Source organism: Phoenix dactylifera, chromosome 1 (genome assembly GCF_051530095.1).
Source record: "Phoenix dactylifera cultivar Ajwa chromosome 1, Ajwa_hap1_PhDact_Kaust_v1.1, whole genome shotgun sequence".
Classification (NCBI taxonomy): Eukaryota; Viridiplantae; Streptophyta; class Magnoliopsida; order Arecales; family Arecaceae; genus Phoenix; species Phoenix dactylifera.
In genome coordinates this window covers 44,179,034-44,206,690 of record NC_143190.1, presented here as the reverse complement: position 1 = coordinate 44,206,690, position 27,657 = coordinate 44,179,034, and the positions used below count along the sequence as shown (strand labels likewise).

Here is a 27,657-nt window from a genome sequence, read left to right as displayed (position 1 = left end):
GGACGGCTTTATATTTTCTCCCTTGCCCCTAGCTTATGTTCTCAAGGACGCCATGGGAGAGGAGGAGGAGGAGAACGCGAGGAGGGAGGCTGCGTTGGCTGCAACGCCACTCCTCCAAACCAATTTCAAATCTTCGAAGGTCACCCAGTCTCAGCTCGACAAGTTCCGGGTAGATTTCCCCTCTCTTTCTCTGGATAAGTTCCGAAATCTTTCTACTGTTTATTTTTTCTTTTCTATGCTGTTAATTTCAATGATGGGAATTCCTGTTTTTATACAGCTTCCCGAGAAAAATTTCCGCTTAGATTTGATTCAATATCATCAAAGATGTGTGCTACATGGCTCTGGATACACGGAAAATAATATTAAGAAGTGTACAAGAAACGGATATAACTGATAATTGAAACTTGATTGGGAAAGATGGTATAATCTTTTTCTGCTTCAGAGCAACGTTTCCCTTCATCCAAGAATTCTCTTTCTTTCTTTTTCTTCTTCTTCTTTTTTTTTTTTGGTTGCTATCAAGGTGTTATTTTTCTACTTTTCTCAGATTACTGGTGGCATCCTCGAATGCTCACACGGAACAGTTTGGGGATAACTTCCATAAGGTGTTCTATAATGGGCAATGTGTATCCTATACCTCATCATAAAGATTCTTGGCCTAGATCCTGCCGTTGTATAAAGGTCAAGGTCAAAACTAAAGGAAAGAAAACCTTCTAGAGGGCATTAAGCTCGGAGTTATGAAATCTGATATCATATGTTATTCTTTATGATCCTGGGTTTGAACCGCAGAAGTTCCTTGGACATTTTCTTAATATTTCATGATGCCCTGTTGATTTTTCATGTTTCAGTACAAATTTTGCAAATACTTCTAGTTATATCATGATTTTTTCTGAACAAAATTTTCATATTTTTTAATGAAATTAGGTCATGCTTTTGTAGACAATTAGATTGTCAAGTGTTAGATTAGATCCAGCACTCCAAAATGTTGTGAAGAAGGATGTTTTTAACATTTTTTTAGAATTATTTTATATGCTGCTAATTGGTTTTACTCTGATACTGCCAAAACTGTGCATTCAAGGATCCATGAACTGCAAATGTTCTTGAAATAATTACATTTGAATTTGTCTTTTTTTCCTATTTTGAACTTTTCTGAATTTTTTTCTTTATATTTTTTGATGCCTTTAATTATTTTTTGGCTGTAGTCATCGAAATTGTATCTCTGAAATTGATAGTCATTCAGCTAATCAGAATCTGAGTTTGATTCCTCATTGGGAGCATGATTAGCTGCATCATCATCAACACTTTCAACTGACTCCCTTGATAACTTTTTACCCTTGCATGTTCTTCTTGAAAATTTGTCAGCCTAGTCACCATTATGGTTGCACTCTTTGAAGCCACAGTAAATTTTTGTTAAGAGTCTTTGAAGTCTTCTCGAGCTCGATATAGCATGTGATGTGCTGGGTAAGAATAAAGCTCAATATTATCCAAGAATACTCTACTCATTGTGTTCTCATGCGGCATAATTTTGGTGATTCGTTAGATTGAATGGATGAAATTTACTGCACTGTAGCTAACGGGCTTCATGAAGGCTGAACTTTTCATTCAATATTGGATTTCTGTGATATTTTATTTGTTGGAAGGGTCTTTGGAAGATTTAGGATTGATATCTCATTTAGAGGTAAGGGTTTGGTCAAAATTATACTGTAACTTAATCATGAATTTTTCCCCAATTGCTGATTTTTTTTTGAGCAACCTTAGGTTAACAGTATTTTAGTTATAATAGGAATTCTCTAGTTCACACTTATTAAAAAAAGTTCTCGGTTTTGTATTATTATAGATCTATTTACACTTTTAAGAGAAACACTATCATCAAAATATTTGTTTTTTTTGAGATGATAAATATTCCTTTGTGGTGGATTTCACGACTCATCTTCTCTTCTCTTTTAACCCTCCTCGTATGCTCTCTTATTTAACTTTGTCTTTAGCTCTTCTTTATCATAAAGGTTCTAATTTTTGTTTTTGAATTGCGGATAAGTTCTATGGAAATAACCTTTGAATTGTGGATAAGCTCTATGGAAATAGCCTCTCTGCACATAGAGGTAATGTCGCACGCATTTGACCCTCCCCAAACCCCACAATGGCAAGAGCCTGGTGCATAGGGCCGCCCTTTATAACAAGGGACAAGTTCTCAAAAGGGGGAGTTTGATGTGGCTCGGATTTAGAAATATTTTAGATTGTGTGGACAAAACATGAATCTCTAAGAGAGTTGAAAGCTCCTAGAATGCAAAAGTTCTCGCTCAATTGTTGGAATTTGGCAAATTTAGGTTTTTGGGATTTTTTTTTTTTTTTTTGATTTTAGGATCAATCTCTCATGGCCGTCGGCTAAATATTCATTACGTAAAAATAGTATTCTAATCATGATAATAGTTTTATACTTTAGAATCAAGTTTGTTATTAAAAGTTTTCTAAACTTAGTTTTGTTGGGGATCTATGTAAGCTTTCAAGAGTAGGGCCATGATTACGAAGTTTGAGATCTTGAGAAATAAACTTTTTGTGATGGATTCAACTATTTTTCTCCTGCTTGCTTAACCCTCTTATGAATCCTTGATTTTTATCTTAATCTGTTCTTCCTTACAAAGGCTCTTAAAGATTCAATTATTTGGCTTGGGCAAAGTCAAAGAGTTGTTTCAACAATTTTGGCTGTTCAGATGCAAATTTCAGAGTTTTGGTCTGAAGTCCTAAAGAAATAGAAAAATATAAATAGAAGAGAACAACATTCAGATATCAGTGGAGAGTATATTGTATGATTTTGAACCTTCAGTTGTTTTTAATGTAATTTGAATTATTTGACACCTTTTAGAAACTGTAAGAATAAAAATAAAGCCTAGGAATTAGAAAGAGAATAAGAGAAGATATCACAAATTACACCAATAGATCAGACAAAATATTAAAGTGATAGTATGTTGTTTAGTGAGAATCTTCTACACCAACAATATAAATTAATGTTGTTGAAATAAAAAAAATGTTTTTTTAACATTTTACAAAAACATATCATAGTTTGTGATTTTTACTGTTTTCTGTGATACTTTACAAGTTGTGAGCAAGGTTTACAAGATATTGCACTTTTTGATTAGGTTTACAGAATAATAGCGTATCCTAGGAAAAAAAATGCAAACCAACACCTACTTGCTTGTAATTCTACTTAAAAATTGTAAATTTTGAATTCAATCTTGCAAAAAAGGCTTTTGAGAGGCTTAATATATCACACAAGAACAATCTCAAAAAGAATGAAAAATAACAAGCCTCAAATTAAGATTATTGCTTAAGACATTTTGGACCGTATATACAATAAATTTGGCCCCATAAGTTAGTTGTAGTTGAAATTATGAAACTAACCCGAATTCCAAATTGCCTTTGGTTGATGTGAACATATTTTAGTTTTATTTTTAGAGTTATAGATAGACTTGAAACCATGATCTGTCTAATGTTTCCTTTCTGTGCTCTATATGTTTCCCCACATATTCAGAGTCGAATCATCAGGCGGGGCTCTTGAATCTTCCATAGGTGTGGTTTATCACATTCTCATTATATTATTACAGCTCTCATTCTTATTTGTTGTTATTGTTGCATTCTACAGGAACTACACAATAAACGATTGTTGTTAAAAGGAAAAACAAAGGATAAAGCAAAATTTAAAGGTACCTTCTGATCTCTAACCTTTTGTTATCATAATCAGTTCATTCATATTTTTGTGATTTCTTCAGGGAATTCTGGTAGGGATGCGAATCTGTGCTTGGAGGAGCTTGACATTAAGGATGGTAAAGATATATCTGCATCTGGTGACACTGAAGATTCAAATGTTTCCAAATTAAAAGAGAATACTTGCTTGGTAAGTGCAACAAACTGCTTTTTCTTTTCTTGATTAATAAACATTTAAAGTCCATGTCACTTCTTAATTCTTGTGATCATCTTTGTGTAATTTCTTTGTAGCAATTTAAAGGATCGGTCTATGCTTAATCATGATAATCATGATACATCTGCTGGCTCTGGAATAAATTTGTGGATATGCGTGAATGAATTAAACAGTTTTTTTCAGATTGCAAAAAAGAAAATAGATAAAAGGCACCCTCCAGTATCTTCAGATATACAAATTAATCAGGATTAGTTTACCATAAAATTAATAATATTGTTTCTTATGCTATTTATTAATGAGGCGAGGCTGTAGGATTTTGGGTAATTAGTTTTACTAATACTTCAAATCTTTATATTTGAATGGCAGGTTGCTTCAAGTCTATTTTTGTCACTCAAAAAAATTCCCAGTTGACTTATTGGACCTAACTCTTTTTTCTCATTTCATCAGGTAGAAAAAACAAATCCAGACTCAAGGAAGAGACGGAAGTTACATTGGGGGTAGTGTTTCTTTCTCATAACTTGTCCTTCTGTTTGTGACCTTGTTTCAACATTTTTGTCGCATTCATATTTGTCATGAATCCATGGGTGCATCCTTGATCCATGACAAACATAGAAAACTAAAAACTTCACATGCTTCATACTGTCATTTATTTTTTTGATTTTTGAAATAATTCTTTACATCAAGATGTCAGAATATCGTTATATTTTCTGTTTAAGTTGAAGGTACATGTTCTTTATGAAGCATGCTATAGATGGTTATAATTTACTTCTTTCAAGTTTTATGAACACTGTGTTTATGGCTTTGACCCCAATGATCTGTTCTGAGAAAATGAATGTGTCAGATGCATTCTTGTTCCCTAAGGGAAAGTGGGGGCTTTATTTAATTTTTCATGTTCCCACTATAAAGATATTTGATTGATCTAGTATAAAGCTGATCATTAGATGCATGTATTTTACCCCTTGTTGTTAAATACCATCACATATTTCTGTTGGTTGTCTAAAGAACCTGAATAAAGTTTCTAATTTAATCAAACTTGAGTTGCTACAGCAGAGCTCACAAATCAGATGTGCAGAGAGTAACAGAGGCAATATTCTGAAGGATTTTTCTTATGTCTTTTAGACTTCCTTCTAAGACAGCAGGGCTTACAAATTTTCTTAAAACACATTGAACAGTTCTGGAACATTAAAGAGAGCAGACATGATCATAGAGAAATGAAGAGACATATTGACCATACAACTTGGACTGCAAAGGAAACATAACAGTAATTAAAACAAGCTCTAAGTGCATTAACTTCCAACACTCCCCCTTAATGCACTTTCTTCACAACTCCAATGAGATTTCTGAGATAACAAAACTTGTTCTTTGGGAGTGCTTTTGTCAGTATATCTGCTAGCTGCTCTTCACTCTTGCAATACTTGTGCTGAATTTCACCATTCTCTATAGCTTCCCTTATGAAATGGTATTTGATTGCAATATACTTGGTACGATCATGACTGATTGGATTTTTCCCAATAGCAATGGCTGATTTGTTGTCACAAAACAATATGGTTTCTTCTTCCTGTCTTTCTCCAATGTCTTCAAGAATTCTTCGCAGCCACACAGCTTGTGAAGTTGCTTTTGCTGCAACCACATATTCTGCTTCTGCTGAAGATTGCGCCACAATGTTTTGCTTCTTAGATGCCCATGAACATATGCCTGAACCAAGAGAAAAAACATAGCCACTTGTGCTCTTCATATCATCCAAACAACCAGCCCAATCACTGTCACTGTAACCAATTAAACTTGCACATTCTCCAGCCTTGTAAAAAATCCCATAATCAAGAGTGCCTCTCAAGTATCTAAGAACTCTTTTCCCAGCTCCATAATGGTTCTGACTTGGTTCTTGCATGTAGCGGGAAAGTAAATTTGCAGCAAACATTATGTCTGGTCTAGTGGCTATAAGATACAAGAGGCTACCAACTAAACTTTTATACATTTTAGCATCTGCCTTCTTAGCACCATCATCCTTCTTCAACTTTTCATTTGGAACCAAGGGAGTAGAAACTGACTTGCATCTGTCCATTTTGAATTTTTTAATAATGCCTTCTGCATACTTCTTTTGAGAAATGAAAATGCCATTTTGTGTTTGGGATACTTCAATTCCCAAAAAATAATGCATTAGCCCCATGTCACTCATTGCATAAGCCAGCATCATATCTCTTTTGAACTCTTGAATCAATCTCTCATCATCACCAGTAAAGATTAAGTCATCAACATAAATTAAGACTATCAACATGGAAGCTTTTTTCTTTATGACATAGAGAGTGGGTTCACTTTGGCTTTTCTCAAAGCCCTTCTTGGTGAAGTACTTGTCTATCTCACTATACCAAGTCCGTGGAGCTTGCTTCAGCCCATAAAGGGCCTTTTTCAGTTTGTACACTTTATGTTCTCCCCCATTCACCAAGAATCCCGGTGGTTGCTCAACATATATCTCTTCTTCAAGTGTCCCATTTAAAAAAGCAGATTTAACATCAAGCTGGTATATTTTCCAGCATCTTTGAGCAGGAAGAGCAATGATAGTTCTTATAGTTTCAAGTCTTGCAACTGGTGCAAAAGTTTCATAGAAGTCAATACCTGGCTTTTGCGCGAATCCTTTGGCGACAAGCCTTGCTTTGTGCTTTTGTACATCTCTTCCTTTAGGCCGATCAACAAGCTCCCATGTATGGTTTTTTTCTATCATACCCATCTCTGCTTCCATTACTTTGACCCAAACTTCTTGCTGTTTTGCTTCTTCAAAGCTTCCAGGTTCTAGGACAGAAAAATTGCATGCCTCATACACTTCACTCAGACTTCGCATCCTTCTTGGAGGACTTTCAGCTGAAGAGTTGATGGGAGAAGACAATCCCGAGCTTGAGCTTGGATTTGATGGGGCTGTAAATGACTGAGAGGAAGCTCCATCATCTGAAATTTCTGGAGTATTGTGCTCCACTTCACATGTTTTAGATGGAATCTCCTGCACTCTATTGTTAGTCCACTCCCATGAAGCTTTTTCATCAAAAATAACATCTCTACTGATGATTAATTTTTTAGTTTCAATATTATAAAGCCGATACCCTTTTGTCTCCGAGCTATATCCAACAAAGATACATTTTACATTTTCATATCAAACTTTGCTCTCTTCACACTAGGAATGTGTGAGTAGCAAATGCAACCGAAAACTTTGAAATGCCTTACCGATGGCTTGATTCCACACCAAGCTTCAATTGGAGTCTTGTTCTTCACTGCCTTTGTTGGACTTCTGTTGAGAATATAAGCTGCTGTATGAACAGCTTCAGCCCAGAAGGTTTTTGGTAAGCCTTTCTCATTTAACATTGAGGTAGCCATCTTCACAAGAGTCCAGTTATTGCGCTCAGCTACTCCATTTTGCTGTGGGCTATATCCTGCTGTCAATTGCTTCCAAATACCTTCATCTTTGCAATATTCTTCAAAATTTTCTGAAGTGTACTCACCTCCCCTGTCACTTCGAATAGTCTTAATAGTCTTGCCACTTTGTTTCTCAACGAATGCCTTGAATTTCTTGAATACAAGAAAGGCCTCTGATTTTTCTTTCAAAAAATAAACCCAGGTCATTCGAGAGAAATCATCAACAAAAATAAGAAAGTACCTGTAGTGATTCAAAAAGGGAGTTCTCATTTGTCCACATATATCCGTGTGTATAAGCTCCAATGGTGCCTTTGCTCTCCATGAGCTTTGTTTTGGAAATGATCCACGATGCTGCTTGCCCATTATACACCCTTCACATGGATCCAAACTGATTTCAATGTCAGGCAGCCCATTCACCATATTTTTCTGCTTTAATAGCTTTAGCCTATGGAAGTTTAGATGACAAAATCTTTTATGCCATAGCCAAGAATCTTCAACAACTTCTCCTTTAAAAGCTGAAACTGATTCATACTTGAATTCAATAAAAAAATTTCTGTTCTTGGTCATCTTGACAGATGCAATTGCCATAGTCTTATTTTTTCGATCATAAATTATGCAGCCATCATCTTCAAAGCAGAGACAATAGCCATTCTCCACTAGTTGCCCAACACTTAGCAAGTTCTGTTCAAGGTTAGGAACAAGCAAAACATCATGAACATGCTTCGTTCCTTTTCTAGTTTCAACAGCAATGCTTCCTTTTCCTTTGGCTTGAACAATAGCTCCATTTTCCAACCGTACCTTAGGTGTGACTGTAGTATCAATACCAACTAATATTTTTTCATTTGGTGACATATGATTACTACACCCACTATCTAGGTACCATACACTATTCTTTTCTTCACAAGCTACTTGGCAAGCATAAAATAAATTTCCTTCATCATCATCCTTTTGCTCAGTGAAGTTAGCTTGATTGTTTGTCTTAAATCTGCAATTTTTTTCAATATGCCCAAACTTCTTACAGTGATTGCATTGAGGCTTTCCACGATGCCAGCAACTTGAGGTATCATGGTTTGTCTTTTTGCAAATCTTATATAACATTTTAGAGTCATTGGAGAACATACCTTTCTCATATTTTCTTTCTTCCTTCTTTGAGTCATTCTTCTTCCATCTTCTTTGTTGATTGCTTGAATCACCTTTCTTGAAGGATCTTTGAGGCTTCAAGTTGAGCTTTGATTGAAAAGCACTTTCAATCGATTGGTCTGAATGCCATTGTCTCCTCTGCTCATGAGACTCCAAGGAACCCATCAATTGCTCAACGGACAAGGTGCTGAGATCCTTTGACTCTTCAATTGCTGCAACAATGTAATCATATTTTTCCGGCAAGCTGATTAAGATTTTCTCAACTATCTTCTGATCAGAAATATCTTCACCATACGTCTTCATCTGATTGACCACCTTAATGACTCTGGAGAAATAATCTTTTACAGATTCAGATTGCTTCATTTTTAAATTTTCAAACTCCCTTCGTAAGAATTGGAGTTTTACTGTTATGGCCTTACTGTCACCTTGAAACTCCCGTTGCAAGGTCTCCCAGGCTTGTTTGGCTGTATTGGCTCTGATGATTCTTGGAAAAATGGTTGGAGAAACTCCATTTTGAATCTTGGAGAAGGCTCTAGCATCTGTCATTCTGTTTGCATCAAGTCTCTTCCTTTGGGCATTAGAAAGTCCACTCTCATCATCAGGATCTTTGAAACCTTTTTCAACAATGTTCCAAAGACCTTCAGACAAGAGCAAAGTCCTCATTTTCACCTTCCAAAATTCATAATTTTCACCTCCAAAAACTGGAATAACAGAGAAAGAAGAAGCAGGATTTTCTGCAGCAGAGGAAGCCATCTGGTCCTGTAGTTGCTGTCTTCTTTTGTGGGAGAAATACGCCTAGATATATCTATCGAAACACTGCTCTGATACCAGTTGTTGGTTGTCTAAAGAACCTGAATAAAGTTTCTAATTTAATCAAACTTGAGTTGCTACAGTAGAGCTCACAAATCAGATGTGCAGAGAGTAACAGAGGCAATATTCTGAAGGGATTTTTCTTATATCTTTTAGACTTCCTTCCAAGACAGCAGGGCTTACAAATTTTCTTAAAACACATTGAACAGTTCTGGAACATTAAAGAGAGCAGACATGATCATAGAGAAATGAAGAGACACATTGACCATACAACTTGGACTGCATAGGAAACATAACAGTAATTAAAACAAGCTCTAAGTGCATTAACTTCCAACAATTTCATGGTATCTTTAGCTTTTTCAGCTCTTTCTATCCTAAAAGCATCAATATTGTAAGCCATATGGTCCAAAACCTAGTATGTTTAGTTGCTAAGGGCGTAGTCAGCAGCGGTGAATAACTTTGAGACTTTCTTTCTGGCATCAAAATTTAAGTCTATATGAAGGATTGCTATGCACATTGGCTGCTGCACTGAAAAGCACTACTTGAGTGTTTACTAGGAGAAAACAGCATACAAGAATTGTTGCTTAAGCAAGCATGATAAAGGTAGAACAAAGTTGAGTGTGGACTTGAATAACTGCCAAGAGTTAGGCTTTGTTAGTGTAGTTGGAATTAGTATTTATATGTCTTCATTGGCTCTTGTTAGCCATCCTAACTGCAAAATTCTTCTAATCAACTAGTCTTAGTTTCTCAGTGTCTATGTTAGTGGGTAGAATCATAATAATTTTTAGTGATGTTGAAGGCATCAACAGTTTGAACAACATTACAAGAAAAATTTTACACCATATATCTTGGTAAAATAGACACTTCTTAGGGTTGAGATGGCCTGGTCTATAGAGGGAATCTATCTATGCAGCATGGTGTGTGTTATTGATCTTCTATGAGAGATTTAATTTGTTGGGATTCAATGCATGGAAACTCCTGTCAACCTAAACGTGACTGTGGTGAAAGTTGTGAAAGATGAAAGAATATTAGTGGAACCACAAAGGGAAATTGTGATTTCTCATTCATGTATTCAACTTAATAATTACTACCACTCTTAGGTTCATATGATGTATGTGAGAGGAAACATGGATGGATGTTATCTATCTTTTAAAGATATTTTCTATTATTTATGTAACTTGATAGATACATTCCTGCTATCAGCTGGCGGCACCTATCCTGTTTATCACCTTTTGAGTGCAAGAAAATAACCATTATAGGTATTGTTGGGGAAATAAGATTTTTCCCCAAGTGACACAAATGCCCCCAAGAAGCCGCACAATCGCCGACCCTGAACAGCTGAAATCGGCGTCCGACCTCGTAACGCCCGACCTCAAGACATCCGACCTCGAGACCTCCGACCTAGGAAAATCCTGACGCTCAAGGTCTTCCCTTGTCAGCCACCTACTACGGCCGTACTCCTCCGAGGTCCAACTGAGGACCATGCCCTGCCACTGCTTCCGCATTTATTGCGCGTGGCCGCTGTAACCCTCCGGTTCACTCTACCATTAATGCGGATCTCCGGCTTACTCCACCATTAATGCGGATCTCCGGCTTACTCCACCATTAATGCGGATCTCCGGCTTACTCCACCATTAATGCGGATCTCCGGCTTACTCCACCATTATTGCGGATCTCCGGCTTACTCCACAATTAATGCGCATGGCTCCTGACATCTACGGATCCTCGGCTCTCCACGGCAAGTTAGCCCAGCAGAGTCTGGTCAACCATGATAAGTCTCTGATCTCGGCCATACCTCCGACACCAATGCAATGATTCGCCTGGTAGCGTACTGGTTCGGGTCGTACGACGCCCTCACCGCCGACATCAGCACAATGATTCGCCTGATCGTGCGCCGACCTGAGCCACATGCCGAGCCGTACTATGGCCTCGCCCTGTTACATCACAGGTAAACCGACCCCCACCTATAAAAGGGAGCCTTAGCTTCTCAGGAGGGGGTTGGGAAATTCCGCGCCTTACAAGCACTGTTCATCTCCTCCTTACACTATCTGCCCCCTCCCTGACTTGAGCGTCGGAGGGCCGGCGCCGGAAAACCCGGCCACCGGCTTGTCTGCAGGCACCCAGACGGAGGACGCCGCCCGCTGACGGATCGCTGCCCCGCCGTGAGGATCCCCAGCTCCCTCTCTCCGGCCACCCCAGACGAAGGACGCCGCCCGCCGACTGGTCGCCGCCCCGCCGTGGTGACCCGCAGCTCCCTCTCCCTCGACCGAAGATTGCCCCCGGGTCCAATTTCCAGCAACAGTTGGCGCTAGAGGAAGGGCCCGAGTAGCAGTCATGAAGTTGAGAAGTAAGGGAGCCTCCAACGTCTCCCGGCGTCCCCCGCAAAGTCCTGGACGCTCTGTCCAGAATTCTCCAACTCTGGCTGACCCAGTTCCTCAGGTCCAGCCGGAACAGTTCAACGCCTTAGTACAGCAAGTCCAGGCCCTGGCCGCCGCCGTTCAGGGCCTGCGACGCGAGGAAGCTTTACCAACGCTTCCCCCGCGGGCCCAGGTCCCGCCGGAATTTCTTCCCAACGGCCCGGTTCTCCCCGGCCAGAATCTACATGGCTCCTCCAGAGCCAATAACGAAGAACGGACTTCCCCCCAGAGAGAGCTACCGGGGGAGGCTCTCAACAGAAGACTCCAGCCCTCTGAGGCTGAGTCAGCCCCGGACCGCCGTGAGCCGGCGCAAACCGCGGCGACAATCCCGCGGGTGGGGGAGCTCGACAGAAAGGTTGAGCACTTGGAGCGCCAAATTGCAGCGCTCCACAGTAAGAAGGCGAGGCAGGAGGGAGACGTTGAGTTCACTACCAAGTCCCCCTTCTCCTGCCGGATCGAGGATGAGCCGGTTCCCGCAAGGTTCAAAATGCCTCAGGTGGAGCCCTACAGCGGAATCACCGACCCCCTCGACCACTTGGAGAGCTATCGGGCCCTCATGGCCCTACAAGGGTCCTCGGAGGCCATACTTTGCAAGGCCTTCCCAGCAACCCTCCGAGGGACCGCTCGGCTTTGGTTTTCTGGACTGAAGCCGAACACGGTGTCCTCTTTTGAGCAACTCGGCAGGCAGTTCGCCACCAACTTTGCTGCCAGCCGGCGCCAGCAACGGACGTCAGACTCCCTCCTCGACATCAAACAGAAAGAGGGGGAGTCCCTCAAGGAATACCTGGACCGCTTCACCGCCGCCACATGGGAGGTCCGCGAGCTAGACCAGTCGATAGCCATGTCGGCTCTGAAGACTGGGGTTCGCTCCTACCGATTCCTCTTCTCCATCGAGAAGAGCTTCCCGGCCGACTTCACCGAAATGTTGGCCCGGGCCCGGAAGTATGCCAAGGCCGAGGAGGCAGTTGCCTCTAGGCGGGGAGCAATCGAGCCCGCCTCTAAGAAGCAGAAGAAGCGCCGCGAGGAGCGCGGCCAACAGAGGAGCCGATCCCCTCGCCATGAGAAGAATCTCCCCAGACTGAGGAGCCCGCCCCGTCAGTAGGGGCGACCTCAGCAGAGGACCCCTCCTCGACCGAGGTCCCCACCGCGGCCTCGGACGTACCCGGGAAAGTACGAGAACTATACACCCGTCAACGCCCCCCGGGCCGAGATCCTGATGGAAATTGAGGGTCGGGACTTCTTCCGACCCCCGCCGCCTATGCAAGACACCGGATTTCCCCGTAATCCCAGGAAGTACTGTCGCTTCCCCCGAGACCGTGGGCACGACACGGAGGACTGCTTCCAGCTCCGGGACGAGATAGAAGCACTCATCCGTCGAGGAGTACTCAACCGGTTCGTGAGAAACCGGCGCGAGGAAAGGAGGCCGGCGGAGGATGTCGTACCAACCGAAAATCCGGACGACAACAGGCCCATTGCCGGCACCATCAACATGATTGGAAGGGCCTCAGCAGGAGCAGCCGCCCCGGGAGCACCCCCGAAACGCCCACGCACTGATGAAGTCATCTCGTTCTCGGACGAGGACTTAGAAGGGGTCGAGACCCCTCACGATGACGCTGTGGTCATCTCAATGATTGTAAATAAGTTCGATGTAAAGCGTGTCCTAGTTGACGATGGAAGCTCAGCCAACATTTTGTATTATCATGCCTACCAAAAAATGGGGTTGACAGAAGGACATCTCCGGAGGATCAACGCCCCACTGGTCGGGTTCACCGGAGATTCGGTCCCGGTCGAAGGTGAGACCAGCTTCCTTGTCACAGTTGGCCTCGCCCCCCGGGAGAGCACTGTGAGGACGGACTTCCTGGTGGTCCGACTGCCCTCGGTCTACAACGCCATCCTTGGGCCGCCAGGGCTGAATGCCCTTCGAGCCGTAGTTTCAACCCACCATCTGCTCATGCGGTTCCCCACCGGCCAAGGAGTAGGCGAGGTCCGAGGAGACCAGCTGGTCGCCAAGCAATGCTACACGGCGGCCCACGGAGTAAAGCAACCGACCGAGGCGACAATCCAGCCAACGGGCCCTTCATTGCCCATAGAAACCCTCGATGCGAGGGACACCCTCTGGAAGAAGCAAGTAGAGCCCGGTGAGCTCCTGGTTCAAGTTCCACTAAAAGAAAATTTTCTCGAGCTAACCGTGCAGGTCGGCTCCGGCCTCGGCGCCCGCGAGAGGGATCGCCTCGTCAGCTTCCTGCGGGACAATGCTGACGTCTTCGCCTGGTCGCCTGCGGACGTGCCGGGAATTGACCCTGAGGTCAAGGTTCACCGACTCCAGGTGAGGCCAACCAGCAGGCCTGTAAAGCAGAAGAAAAGGGGCTCCGCCCCGGAGCGGCAAAGTGCTGCGGCCGAGGAGGTGGACAAACTCCTCGAAGCCGGCTTCATCCGGGAGGTCTCCTACCCGGACTGGCTCGCCAACGTAGTCCTCGTAAAGAAGGCCAACGGGAAATGGCGTATGTGCGTGGACTACACCGACCTGAACAAGGCCTGCCCGAAAGACAGCTTTCCCCTTCCAAGCATCGACCAGCTCGTCGACTCTACTTCAGGGCACCAACTGCTAACTTTTATGGACGCCTTTTCAGGGTACAATCAAATCCGAATGGCGCCAGAAGACGAGGAGAAGACGGCCTTCATCACCGACAAGGGCACCTACTGCTACAAGGTGATGCCCTTTGGCCTAAAAAACGCTGGGGCCACCTATCAGAGACTGGTCAGCCAAATTTTCAAAGACCAGATCGGCCGAAATATGGAAGTCTACGTGGACGACATGTTGGTGAAAAGCCGAGCGGCAGAACACCACATAGCCGATCTCGACGAGACATTCGCCAAGCTCAGAAGATACAAAATGAAGCTCAACCCGGCGAAATGTGCGTTCGGGGTCACCTCGGGCAAGTTCCTGGGTTTCATAGTGACCCAGCGCGGAATTGAAGCCAACCCGGAGAAAATCCGGGCACTGCAAGAGATGTCGCCTCCGAAGACAGTTAAGGAGGTGCAGCGGCTCGCAGGGCGAGTTGCCGCCTTCGGAAGGTTCGTCTCTCGGTCAGCCGAGCGCTGCCTCCCTTTCTTCAAAAGCCTCAAACGGCCGAAAGACTTCCGGTGGTCAGAAGAATGCCAGCGAGCCTTTGAAGAGCTCCGGAGCCTTCTGGCCTCTCCCCCGCTGCTCACCAAGCCCCAGAAGGGCGAGGTTCTTTATCTATACCTGGCCATCTCCCCGGCCGCAGTGAGCTCAGTCCTCGTCCGGGAAGAGGACAAGCTCCAAAAGCCGGTCTATTACACCAGCCGGGTTCTCAGGGATGCTGAGACCCGATATTCTAAACTTGAGAAGACCATCTTCGCTCTCATCATCTCGGCTCGGAGACTCAGGCCTTACTTCCAAGCCCACACAATAGCTATATTGACCGACCAGCCTATGAAGCAAATATTGCAAAGGTCGGATCGTGCGGGGAGGATCGCCAAATGGGCGGTTGAGCTCGGGGAATTTGACCTCGAGTATCGGCCCAGGCTGGCTATCAAGGCCCAAATACTCGCTGACTTCATCGTGGAGTGTACCCTGCCGGACGACCCCGAGTTGCCACCCGTATCCGCGGAGGAAGCCCCGAGGCAACCATGGGTCCTGCACTCGGACGGGTCTTCAACCTCGGGGGGTAGTGGAGCCGGACTCATCCTCACTAGTCTAGACGGAGTGGTGGCCGAGCAAGCCTTGCGCCTCGAGTTCCCGGCTTCGAACAACGAGGCCGAGTATGAGGCCCTCATCGCCGGGCTCAAGCTGGCAAAAGAACTGAAAGTGGAAGACCTGACGGCCTTCAGCGACTCCCAGCTGGTAGTGAACCAGATTCAAGGAGACTTTGAAGCTAAAGAGCCATCCATGCAAAAGTATCTCCAAAAGGTGCAGGAACTTACGTCTGCCCTGAATTCTTTCAATATTCAGTACATTTCCAGGGCGGAAAACTTCAGGGCAGACCAGCTGTCCAAATTGGCAACCTTCCGCATGAGCGAGCTTCCCAAGGGAACAACGCTCGAGTATCTTCAGATCCCCAGCACGGAAGAACCCGAGCCCACCATGTGCATCGACTCCGAGCCAAGCTGGATCGATGGGCTCGTCTGCTATCTCCAAGACGGGACCTTACCTCATGACGAGACGGAGGCTCGCCGAATCAAGCGCCAAGCCCCCCGGTATGTCCTGTACGAGAATAGACTTTATCGTCGATCATTCACTTCTCCCCTTCTCAGATGCCTCCGCCCCTCCGAGGCGGACTATGCCCTCCGAGAGGTCCATGAAGGGATCTGCGGAAATCACATGGGGAGTCGGGCACTGGCCCACAAGATCCTGCGGCAAGGATATTACTGGCCCACACTCCAGAAGGATGCGACGGATTTCGTCCGGAAATGCGATCGGTGCCAGCGAAACGCCAATATCCAGCGCCGACCTTCGGCCCTGCTGACTTCTATCATCGCCCCCTGGCCATTTGCCCAATGGGGGATCGACATCCTGGGGCCCTTTCCCCAAGCCTCCGGACAAAGAAAGTTCCTGGTCGTCTCCATCGACTACTTCACCAAATGGGTCGAGGCCGAACCCGTCGCCCGGATCACCGAGCAAAAGATGCGGGACTTCGTGTGAAAGTCCATAATCTGCAGATTCGGACTACCCCGTATCCTTATATCTGACAATGGTCGACAATTTGACAATGTTTATTTCAGGAAATTTTGCTCTGAGCTCGGCATTGATCACCGTTTCACCTCGGTCGCTCACCCCCAGACAAACGGGAAAACTGAGGTAACTAATCGCACTATTTTGCAGGGACTCAAGGCTAGGCTTGATCGGTCCAAAGGATAGTGGGTCGAGGACTTGTACAATGTCCTTTGGGCGTATCGGACCACGTTCCGACTGCCCACAGGAGAGACCCCCTTCAACCTAGCATACGGCACTGAGGCCGTCATCCCGTTGGAGATCGGCCTGCCTTCTCCAAGGGTGGAGCATTATGACCCCGACACCAATTCCTCCCAGCTCAGGAGCAACTTGGACCTCGTCGAAGAGACACGAGAGGTCGCCCGGGTCCGCATGGCAAGATACCAACAGCGAACGGCCCAATACTACAACTCCAGAGTCAAGCCCAAGCTCTTCAAAGTAGGGGACCTCGTCCTCAGGAGAGCCGAGGCTTCTCAACCGACCGAGCAAGGAAAGCTCGCCCCGAATTGGGAAGGGCCGTATCAAATCGCCCGGGTACAACGACCAGGGGCATACAAATTGAAGTCCCTGGAAGGGACTCCGATCCCGCGAAGCTGGAACTCCGAGAATCTACGAATGTACTACCAGTAAAACCCCTAGGGGTTCAAGACAATCAGGACAATGGGCTCAGTTCCTTTTCTGCAAATAATTCTCTTATCTTGACGACTGTAATTCTCTTCTAATGTTGGGCCGTCTGTGATCCCCAGATTCCCCGGCCAAAATCGGGATGCCTCGAGACTCGACCGTAGAGTTCCAAACTCCCTCGACCTCGAGAAGTATCGCAGGACGATGAAACATCGGCTTGACGCAAGGATCCCTCGACTAAGGTCGGGATGCCCCGAGGGTCGACCGTAGAGAACCAGACTCCCTCGACCTCGGGAAGAAGCCGTGAGGGGTGGAAAGGGTGGTTCCACCCGGGGCGCCACAAAGTGGACCCCCGGGAGCGGTCGACGATTCCCGATCCCCGAAGCGGACAATACTTTCCCTCGACTAAGGTCGGGATGCCCCGAGGGTCGACCGTAGAGAACCAGACTCCCTCGACCTCGGGAAGGAGCCGTGAGGGGTGGAAAAGGTGGCTCCACCCGGGGCGCCACAAAGTGGACCCCCGGGAGCGGTCGACGATCCCCGATCCCCGAAGCGGACAATACTTTCCCTCGACTAAGGTCGGGATGCCCCGAGGGTCGACCGTAGAGAACCAGACTCCCTCGACCTCGGGAAGAAGCCGTGAGGGGTGGAAAGGGTGGTTCCACCCGGGGCGCCACAAAGTGGACCCCCGGGAGCGGTCGACGATCCCCGATCTCCGAAGCGGACAATACTTTCCCTCGACTAAGGTCGGGATGCCCCGAGGGTCGACCGTAGAGAACCAGACTCCCTCGACCTCGGGAAGAAGCCGTGAGGGGTGGAAAGGGTGGCTCCACCCGGGGCGCCACAAAGTGGACCCCCGGGAGCGGTCGACGATCTCCGATCCCCGAAGCGGACAATACTTTCCCTCGACTAAGGTCGGGATGCCCCGAGGGTCGACCGTAGAGAACCAGACTCTCTCGACCTCGGGAAGAAGCCGTGAGGGGTGGAAAGGGTGGCTCCACCCGGGGCGCCACAAAGTGGACCCCCGGGAGCGGTCGACGATCTCCGATCCCCGAAGCGGACAATACTTTCCCTCGACTAAGGTCGGAATGCCCCGAGGGTCGACCGTAGAGAACCAGACTCCCTCGACCTCGGGAAGAAGCCGTGAGGGGTGGAAAGGGTGGCTCCACCCGGGGCGCCACAAAGTGGACCCCCGGGAGCGGTCGACGATCCCCGATCCCTGAAGCGGACAATACTTTCCCTCGACTAAGGTCAGGATGCCCCGAGGGTCGACCGTAGAGAACCAGACTCCCTCGACCTCGGGAAGAAGCCGTGAGGGGTGGAAAGGGTGGTTCCACCCGGGGCGCCACAAAGTGGACCCCCGGGAGCGGTCGACGATCCCCGATCCCCGAAGCGGACAATACTTTCTGAAGCAGAGCTCTGCCATTGAACTAGCGCGCACCCTACTTCGGTAGAGCGCCCACAGGCCCGCCGACCTGACACAAGACTCCTCGACTAAGGTTGAGGCGCCCCGGGGTCCGACCAGAGGGTCTCAAGCTCCCTCGGCCTCGAAAAGAACTGTAGATCGATAAAGCCTCTCCAGATCCTCTCAACTTCGGTGGGTGTCGTCGGGTCCGTGAGAAGCCCGAGCCCCCTCACAAGTCAAAATGACTCCGGAGGACGATGAGGAAGGGAAGCAACCTACCCCGCCATGTGAAACATACCTCCGAGAATGCAAGAGGTACATCCAACTCGATGCCCTCCTTGTCAAGTTTTATCTACATACCGCTAATCATCTAACGTTGGAGTCCTATCTCGCCCCAAAGTCGGGCTACTCCAATGGGTCGGCTTAAGACCGATCTCCTAACTACATTATGCATGCTCCGTTCGACAAGTCTCCGCTCGTCAAGTCTCAACTTGAACAAAGTCTCCGTAAGTTAGGGCCCAACTCGGCCCCCATACATAGACTCCGATGTCTAGCTGAGAAAGCGGTCCCGGCCGCAAGTGCACCAGCCGAACACAGATACTAAGGCGATCTTCAGAGATTCCAGCCTTACTCACTGAAATCTCGGCAGAGTCCGAGAGCAATAACTATGAAAACCTTCGGCGATAATTCGACTATTAGCCCGCGCTCCCTACAAAGGACCCGGAAGTCAAGTTCGGAAATCCGACTAGACTCCCCCGAATAGCGGCACGAACAGACCTAGCCCGGTCCTACTCGAAGGGCTAAGGCCCGACCTCAATGCCTTGGATTTTCCTAAAGGCCGAACGTGACGACTTTCGCGATTCTAAGATCCGAGTTACAGGACTTAGAAAATTTTCTGGAAACCTAATCTCGGAGCTCCCTTTGCTCGGAATGACTAAGATCCGAGAAGGCTAAGGTATAACTCAGGAAAAGGGCAACTTCGTTAAGTGGCCCGAGAACTAAAATACAGAGTTAGAGGTCGTCAAGGCGGTTAGCTAAGACCCTAGCCTCATTCACGACAAGAAAAGGAAAGACGAGCTCCACCATAAGTTCGCTGAATAAAGCAATCTCGAAACGCCCAAGGGCGCGGGTCTCGCCATAAACACTCCAAGAAACACGAGGGCGCAGACGAGATTCGCCCCCCAACTTTAACGATAGACTTTACTTCCCACGTCCGAGCCCGCAAGCTGCTCGAACTCGGAAGTCGGGGGGTAGTGTTGGGGGAATAAGATTTTTTCCCAAGTGACACAAATGCCCCCAAGAAGCCGCACAATCGCCGACCCTGAACAGCTGAAATCGGCGTCCGACCTCGGAACGCCCGACCTCAAGACATCCGACCTCGAGACCTCCGACCTAGGAAAATCCTGACGCTCAAGGTCTACCCTTGTCAGCCACCTACTACGGCCGTACTCCTCCGAGGTCCAACTGAGGACCATGCCCTGCCACTGCTTCCGCATTTATTGCGCGTGGCCGCTGTAACCCTCCGGTTCACTCTACCATTAATGCGGATCTCCGGCTTACTCCACCATTAATGCGGATCTCCGGCTTACTCCACCATTAATGCGGATCTCCGGCTTACTCCACCATTAATGCGGATCTCCGGCTTACTCCACAATTAATGCGCATGGCTCCTGACATCTACGGATCCTCGGCTCTCCACGGCAAGTTAGCCCAGCAGAGTCTGGTCAACCATGATAAGTCTCTGATCTCGGCCATACCTCTGACACCAATGCAATGATTCGCCTGGTAGCGTACTGATTCGGGTCGTACGACGCCCTCACCGCCGACATCAGCACAATGATTCGCCTGACCGTGCGCCGACCTGAGCCACATGCCGAGCCGTACTATGGCCTCGCCTTGTTACATCACAGGTAAACCGACCCCCACCTATAAAAGGGAGCCTTAGCTTCTCAGGAGGGGGTTGGAAAATTCCGCGCCTTACAAGCACTGTTCATCTCCTCCTTACACTATCTGCCCCCTCCCTGACTTGAGCGTCGGAGGGCCGGCGCCGGAAAACCCGGCCACCGGCTTGTCTGCAGGCACCCAGACGGAGGACGCCGCCCGTTGACGGATCGCTGCCCCGCCGTGAGGATCCCCAGCTCCCTCTCTCCGGCCACCCCAGACGAAGGACGCCGCCCGCCGACTGGTCGCCGCCCCGCCGTGGTGACCCGCAGCTCCCTCTCCCTCGACCGAAGATTGCCCCCGGGTCCAATTTCCAGCAATAGGTATATTTTTAAGGTGGGGAAGTATCTTTCAGAGATGTGAGGCGGGGAGTGGAGAGATGCATGGAATTGGTGGTTAGATCACCACTCAAAGCATCTGCAACAGTTTCGCCAAGAAATAGGTGTTTAGAATGTTATTAATCAGCTCTCAATGTCCCAAAAACAACCCATAAATACGTCATGATTCATATCCTTCCCTATCTAAGACAATGTCATGATACATATCCTTCCCTATCTCAAATGTGCATTTGGTTTGCTCGCCTTTTGACATGGGATGAAGCTTGTATTCAAAACATATTCGTACTAGGAAATTGGAATTACAATATGCAATGTCAAAATTAAGTAATCTGCGATGGCACATACTGTTTGTAAACTTTTGTGGTTAGAGTTTCTCCTACAAAGATGAAGTCTTTATTTGGGACCTTAGGTTCGCACGGATATCAACTGCCAGCATCTTGAGAAAGGCTTTCAAGATGGCACAACTGTCAAATTTATTCAAAAATTTGTGTGCTTTTGTAAGGCCTTTGAGTAATTGTGTACTTTTGTAAGGCTTTTGACTAACTTGTATTTTACCTATATCTTTCCTTTCTGTTATGCACTCATGCAAATTGATTTTCTAGCCTGTGTTTGATGTGATCCAAAGCTTTAAAGGCTATGATCACGATGATTGCAAGTTGGGGCAGCGATGATTTGATTTCTAATGAAGGACTGCTCCACATGATTGTGGTTGAATTTAGGAGACGATTGCTTCTTTTGACCCACTAGGTGTTCCATTTAGATGCATCAGAATCCCATACTGGACCTTGTTTGCTAAAAGAAGAAAAAAGAAGGGAATGGAGAATGGATTACCTTGCTACAAGCTTCTGTGGCACACATTTGGGCTAATGATGGCCAATTGTGGAGTAGGAGGAGAACAAGGTTCCCTTTCACCGACCCTCCTTCCCATTGAAAACCTAGAAAAAAAATTTTAAAGAAAGGTGCCACTGACCCTTTCTTAATAGGTACCAGGCCGAACCAGCAAGTGCCAGTCAGCACTGCTGAATATTGGTAGTTGACGGTAGTGGTATTTAACTGGTTCTGCACACTTCGACCAGGAACTGAGCAAACGGCCCTGGTCCGAGTAGTGGGTACCAGCTTCTGACCTGGTCGGTAGATTACATGCCTTACTGCCTGGTTCAGTCTGTTATCAGAAATGCTGGTATTGGTGTTTAAATTAGTCAGGCTACTACATCTTTAAGTGCCAATATGTTGTGGCTCATGTTTTTTATAGAATCGGGATCTGTATTTCGATGGTAAATTCTAACACATTTCTTTTCCATTTGCAGGCTTGATGCAAAGGAAAGATGGGAAAGGAAAGCAAACATGTAGATTGTTGAGAATTAACATGCCAGCTCAAGTTGCATGATTGATGCTGTAAATAACTTTTAAAAAAAAAAATCAGCCAAAATTTTGTACTTTCAACCTTTGTAATGGATCCAAATGGGAATTATTTTTAAGAAAAATGGTTGATCTTAAAGCTATGTCTCAATTAAATATGAAGGTTGCTCTTATCAGTTTGTGATGTTGCAATATGCATTATATATTCACTTCAGGATAATTTTTAAAAGTTGGTACTGATTTTCTTGATGACAGGCCTGTCAATGCCATCAAATGTGAGTGATGAAATGCGAAACAACTCGGCCATGTAGATTTATATTTGTTGCGAGACGCCATGATAATTTTACATTTTTGTGAAAGGTATTGCATTTTTACTAATTCTTCTAGGCATGAGAAACCTTACTAGCTATGGTACAAAATCAAATCAGTGCCTTATATTTCTATCTGGATCTTTTTTTTTCTTAAGAAAAATTACATTTCTGGCTTACAATTCTGTCCTAGACATACTATGACAAGAAGTACATCAAGCCATCTGTGTATATTATGTTACTGATGCTCGGTCACTTGAAGTTGAGCAATGCTTAAACTAGTAATAAAGTTGGTAATTAGCTTATTACATGCACCCAACTTGTTTGGCTACTGACAGTTTATTAACTGTCATATGTTTCTAATTCCATTCGACAAAGTTGACAATCAAGTTTTCTTACTGTTTGATCAAGAAGTTCGAAGCCTGTTAAGTTGGATATTTGTTGTACCTTTTATATGATGCTAGATTCAGCTCAGTTTCTTGCTGCTGCTTTTTTCGGTTCAAATGCTCCATAACTCCGAAGCACAAATGTGATTCTGAAATTAATCTGTTTGAACGTAGAAAGAGGCACATCTAGTTATCTTTCTGGTTTGTGTATCTCATTGATGTTTATGTCAACAATATAAACTGAGTTGGAATTATGTGATACCATGATGTTACTCCTGACCACTTGGAAGATAGTGCTCCACCATGGTCTATACTTGGGAGTAAATGAGCTGTGCGTCTGGGATCATAACCAACTCAGAAAACCCATATAAGAGATCATGATGGATTTCTGAGTGAGATCCAAGGTCATTTCTCAGATTGCTTGATGGACCTTAGGTGTCACCCCTTGTCCCCTTAAACATGATAACCAGTTTTCTAACATAGGCACTACATGGAGTAATGAAAAGGGGTTATCATGTTTAAGGGGAAAAGGGGTGACACCTAAGGTTTTGTAGCATTTGCAAAGTTTCATTATGGCAATTTATCATATCATGTGATATCTGCTGACTTTAAGCTGCACCTTTACAACCAAATATTAATCTCTTTGTTTCTGATCTTAAACAGGAGATCACTTATTAAGCATGGACCAGTCAATTAAAATGGAATTTCTAATACTCTCCTTTGAGAGACCACTAGCAAGAGGCTACGGCGGAATTTGAAAAAAAGAAACAAAAATTGTTTGATTTTACTATATTTGCGGTACTGAGCAATTAGTGTGTGAAATGTTTAGAGTGAATCATTAACACAACATTGAAGAAACAAAGTCGTGTTTTCTTTAATTCATCACTATTTTTATATGTGGCTACAAATGAATAGAATGAGGGAACGGATGTCAGGATATCAGACTGAACCAAGTGCTTCATGTGACAATAATTTATGATGAAGAGATATTCTGTAGAACATTTATTACTTTTGGATATTTTACAAAGAGTTATGTCATCAGGACTATAGTTTGTAGAGAAGGAATCCAATGGGGTATGAAGGACCACATATGTTCACAATGTGTACGTGAAGCAGCAATGGAACTCACACCAACAACATGATCCATTGCAAGCCAGGTGAAAAAGCTTCAAATTTTGCTATCTATATATGAATTGGTTGTAAAGGATTTATTGGAGGTCAAGTAGGGAGAGACAACTGAAACTTTTAATTTCATTATGCTCATTAGAAACAGGGATTTTAAAGCTTACGCTACTTTGGGCATTTTAAATTACAACTGCGGTTCGCATATCACATCCCAACCAACTCACTCACACTGAATAGGAACATGATAGCTGCAGCTACAACCATTAGGAGATCTGCCGAATGTTATTGAGTACTTGACAGTTATTCGGCAGAATTCTGAGATGTGGCAATGTCACAAAGCAAGAAGGCTATACAGCAATATAGTACTTATGGAACATGGAAAACCTGCCTCATTATTGAATTTAAAGAAACCATTGTAAAGCTTATTTTGTCTTGTCTGGTGGATGCCCTTTGATGTCCTTTACATGGAAGGAGTTTCCTCTATATGATGTTGTCCTTAATTTCTCAAATTAATTTGTCTGATTGAAATCAAAATGGGAATCAGAATGTATTAGAATGGAAATTGGAATGGTTATATTTTTTCCGACACATTTGGTTCGACTGAAAATGGAATCAAAATTGGAACTTAATTTGAATACTAGAGAAGAGTTAGGATTGAATTTTGGAGGATTGAAGCAATTCTCATTTCCTCTTCAAATCAGAATCGAAAGATACTCTTCCCAGCTAAATAGCTGAAATGGAAGCCACTCATTTCTATTCCCATTTTAAAGTCCAATTTCCCTAACTAAACATATTATTAGTGTGTGTTTAGATATTTTACATGATTGGGCTGAAAATTCTGTAAAATTTGTGGATTAGGCTGTTTATATAACCTAAATTTTATAGAAAGAAAAAACTGTAGAAATCTTTTATTTCGTTCTATAGTACAAAGGCTAGGACCTGAGCTAGATTTGAACAGTTTCTTAGAAAATACGAGATGAATGAGCCAATAAATCCAAATCTTATAGGATTTTAAGCTCAATCCTATAGCAATATTCAAACAGGCCCTTGAAGTTGATGAATTTCTTTTGACATATGATGTCCTGGGAATCAATCATACACCTCAAAATACCGTTTTTTTTTTAACTCCCAGGATTTCAATCCAGTTGTTAGACAATGTGGTAACCTTTATAAAATCAAGCAAACAGAGGAGTTATATACTTAATAAAACGAAGAGATGATGAGGAACTCCATCACCAATGGATGACCAAGCAATGTGCATACAAAACAAGTACTCTTTAAATTGTTCCGGACGGCTCAAGCGTCCATTTCCAAGCACGCGCCATTATATAGAAAGCAAAGGACAACCACCTAGCTAGTCCACCAGTTCTAAAATCTACATCCCAAGACTAGGAATTTAATAGCAATATATAGTACACCCAAGCTCTTGTTCTCTTCTACGTACTCTATGTTGGTGCACGGTTCACATAAAAAAATATATACTACTTTGAGCCTTCAATCTATCACTATATATCCATGGGAATGAGCAAACTTGGAAACCTTGGGTCAATATATAATGGATTACAGTCACAGAACTCTATAAGGTCAGGTGCATTCCAGCAACATTTTCCATATATGGCAAGCTCAGACAAGAGATAGGTGCCTACGTTCGGTGAGTGTCTCTGTGGCTTTGGAGGCAGACAAATGGACGCGTTACTCTCCACCATTTCAGAACTTGCAGCCTTTTTTGCAGGGGGGCATTCCACCTCTTCATGATGAAAAGAAATAAAAACTTGGGTCTTGACATGGACATTTGGTTGGCTGTAGTTGTCAACCCTTGAAATAGCTAAAATTAAGGCACGTCCACGTGTCTGTTCATCGGAAAATTTTAAGTTTTGTCATGAATAAGTTTAAGTCTCCTTGGTGAACTCCTAGATGGCTCTACTGCATGCAATCTTATACAACCTTCCCTATAAGTTCCTTTGGCTGGGTAAAACTAAAGTTTAAATAAGCTTTGGTTATGGAGGACATCATCTTGTGTATTCTTAATTGGGCATAAATAATCCACCTTATCAGAGCCCAATTTGGTCTTGTTTCTCTGCATTGGTTAACCAGTTTCTTTGAGCCATTCAAGAGTTGTTTCCAGGGGTGTACTGATGATATAGGTGGGACATCTGGGGCATGGTAAGTGGAGATATTGCATTTTGGGCCAGACATGTCTATATGGAGACCAATGGAGCTACAGACTGGGTGGAGGAAATTTTCTACATTGGTAAACAGAAACTGCTTAGAGCGCTCTGTGACTTATTATATTTTGATTTTTTTGGATATATTCATACTATAATCGTTGAGTCATCCGTTGTAGCCAAAAAAAAAAAGAAGAAGTTTTTGGATGAAGGGAGCAGATAAATTCGATCTATTATTTAAAAAAAATGGATAGGGACCTATTAGTATTACCTTTTGCACAGCACCCGAGTTTCACCTCCTTATATTAAATTGTAATATCATATAATAATATAATCATTATATAACATATATTATTGTAGTTACATTATGATAATTAAAATTATCATACAATATTTGGATAATTAAATAGCAGTAAATAATACAATACATAGTAATTATAAATATCTATCTGATTGTTAGCTAACATATAGTGTTATTATGTATAAAAGAAGCTTAAACAAGCATTTCATTGCTTGTTGGGGTAACAATTCTACATTATTTTAATGACAAGTAAATCTCTTTTAGCATCAAACAACTAATCAACTGCAAATGCACGTGTAATCATGGATCACGGACAATCAAGTAAAAATAATTTTTACAATTACAATGTTTCTACTCATGGTTGTTGCATGCTGCACGCAAGTGGAATCATAAGTAACTACTTAATGAATTCAAAAGGAAGGCATATGAAGCATGTAAATTTCTACTTTAGAAATCATTAAAAATCTGTTTGGCATCATTCTTGTTTTCATATTTTAGTGAACTATTACACGAAGATTAATATTGGGATGCTAATTGCATGAAATTTTTTTCATTCCTAGATTTGTATTTTTATTTTTTTGAAAATAATAAATTTTTGCTGCCAAAAGCTTTTAAGATATTACAGAGATTTTTTTTAAAAAAAAAATTTCATGGTACGTAGTTATTCAATCTAGTTTCTTCTTCTTTTTTTTGAATTTTTGAAAATAAACACAAAGATCAAAGGCAATATTTTGGCCTTAAGTAGTAAGAAAATAATTTTATCTTATCAATTCTACTCTTATGTCAAATGCTTTAATGGATACTATTATACGTCTTCAAAGAAAAGTAATACAATTTCGCTTTTCCTCTCTCTATTAGGGGACATTTTTTTTTTTTTGATAAAGGATTAAATACTCTTAATTGGCTTTCCCTCTCACTTTCTCTTTCATTTAATGGACACTAGTTACCGCAATTTGACATTATTTACTACAATTACCATCCAACTCTGTATCACGAGATCCGTTGCCGTCGTCCCATTAGTAGTAATTCTCCTGCCACCACCATTCGGGACCACCGTAACGGACCACCGTGTCACGTTCTCAGTAACCGACTCCTTTCCCTTATCCAGATCTTTCACCAACCACCATGCTACAGAACCCAACCATGGTACCAAATCAAATTCCTAGTATCGCTTTTCTCCCACGAAAACGCACCAATGGGATTTTTATTTTTATTTTCTTTTATTGCCAGAATGGGTACGAATACATCAAATAAAATCAAAAAACAAAATATCTCAAAATATCCGAGACAG

General features: G+C 43.9%; 1 protein-coding gene and 1 long non-coding RNA gene across 3 annotated transcripts; both read left to right on the top strand.

Moving 5' to 3' along the window:
- Positions 1-23,671, top strand: LOC103712783 (uncharacterized). 2 transcript variants are annotated; one of them, XR_015967835.2, is made up of 7 exons: positions 1-169; positions 3,635-3,695; positions 3,762-3,886; positions 4,358-4,407; positions 22,030-22,117; positions 22,337-22,441; positions 23,439-23,671. XR_015967835.2 is itself a non-coding variant. In XM_088702513.2 (5 exons), exons 1-5 carry the CDS (start codon positions 53-55, stop codon positions 22,070-22,072), a joined length of 396 nt encoding a protein of 131 aa, XP_088558639.2. In that variant the 5' UTR covers positions 2-52; the 3' UTR covers positions 22,073-22,220. The 2 variants fall into 2 exon arrangements, 1 of the variants encoding a protein (XP_088558639.2); XM_088702513.2 differs by lacking the exons at positions 22,337-22,441; positions 23,439-23,671 and having other exon boundaries at positions 2-169; positions 22,030-22,220.
- Positions 176-3,292, top strand: LOC148715311 (uncharacterized). Its single transcript, XR_015967836.2, has 2 exons — positions 176-420; positions 545-3,292. It is a non-coding gene; the product is annotated as an uncharacterized LOC148715311 (long non-coding RNA).
- Positions 23,672-27,657: the final 3,986 nt, after the last annotated feature.

What these genes read in the sequence shown, in the direction of transcription:
- LOC103712783 (XM_088702513.2), top strand. Translation starts at nt 53, where the DNA reads ATGGGAGAGGAGGAGGAGGAGAACGCGAGGAGGGAGGCTGCGTTGGCT. An exon ending in GGATAAAGCAAAATTTAAAG is followed by an intron (nt 3,696 to 3,761) that starts GTACCTTCTGAT and finishes TGATTTCTTCAG; the next exon opens with GGAATTCTGGTAGGGATGCG. An exon ending in AGACGGAAGTTACATTGGGG is followed by an intron (nt 4,408 to 22,029) that starts GTAGTGTTTCTT and finishes TTCCATTTGCAG; the next exon opens with GCTTGATGCAAAGGAAAGAT.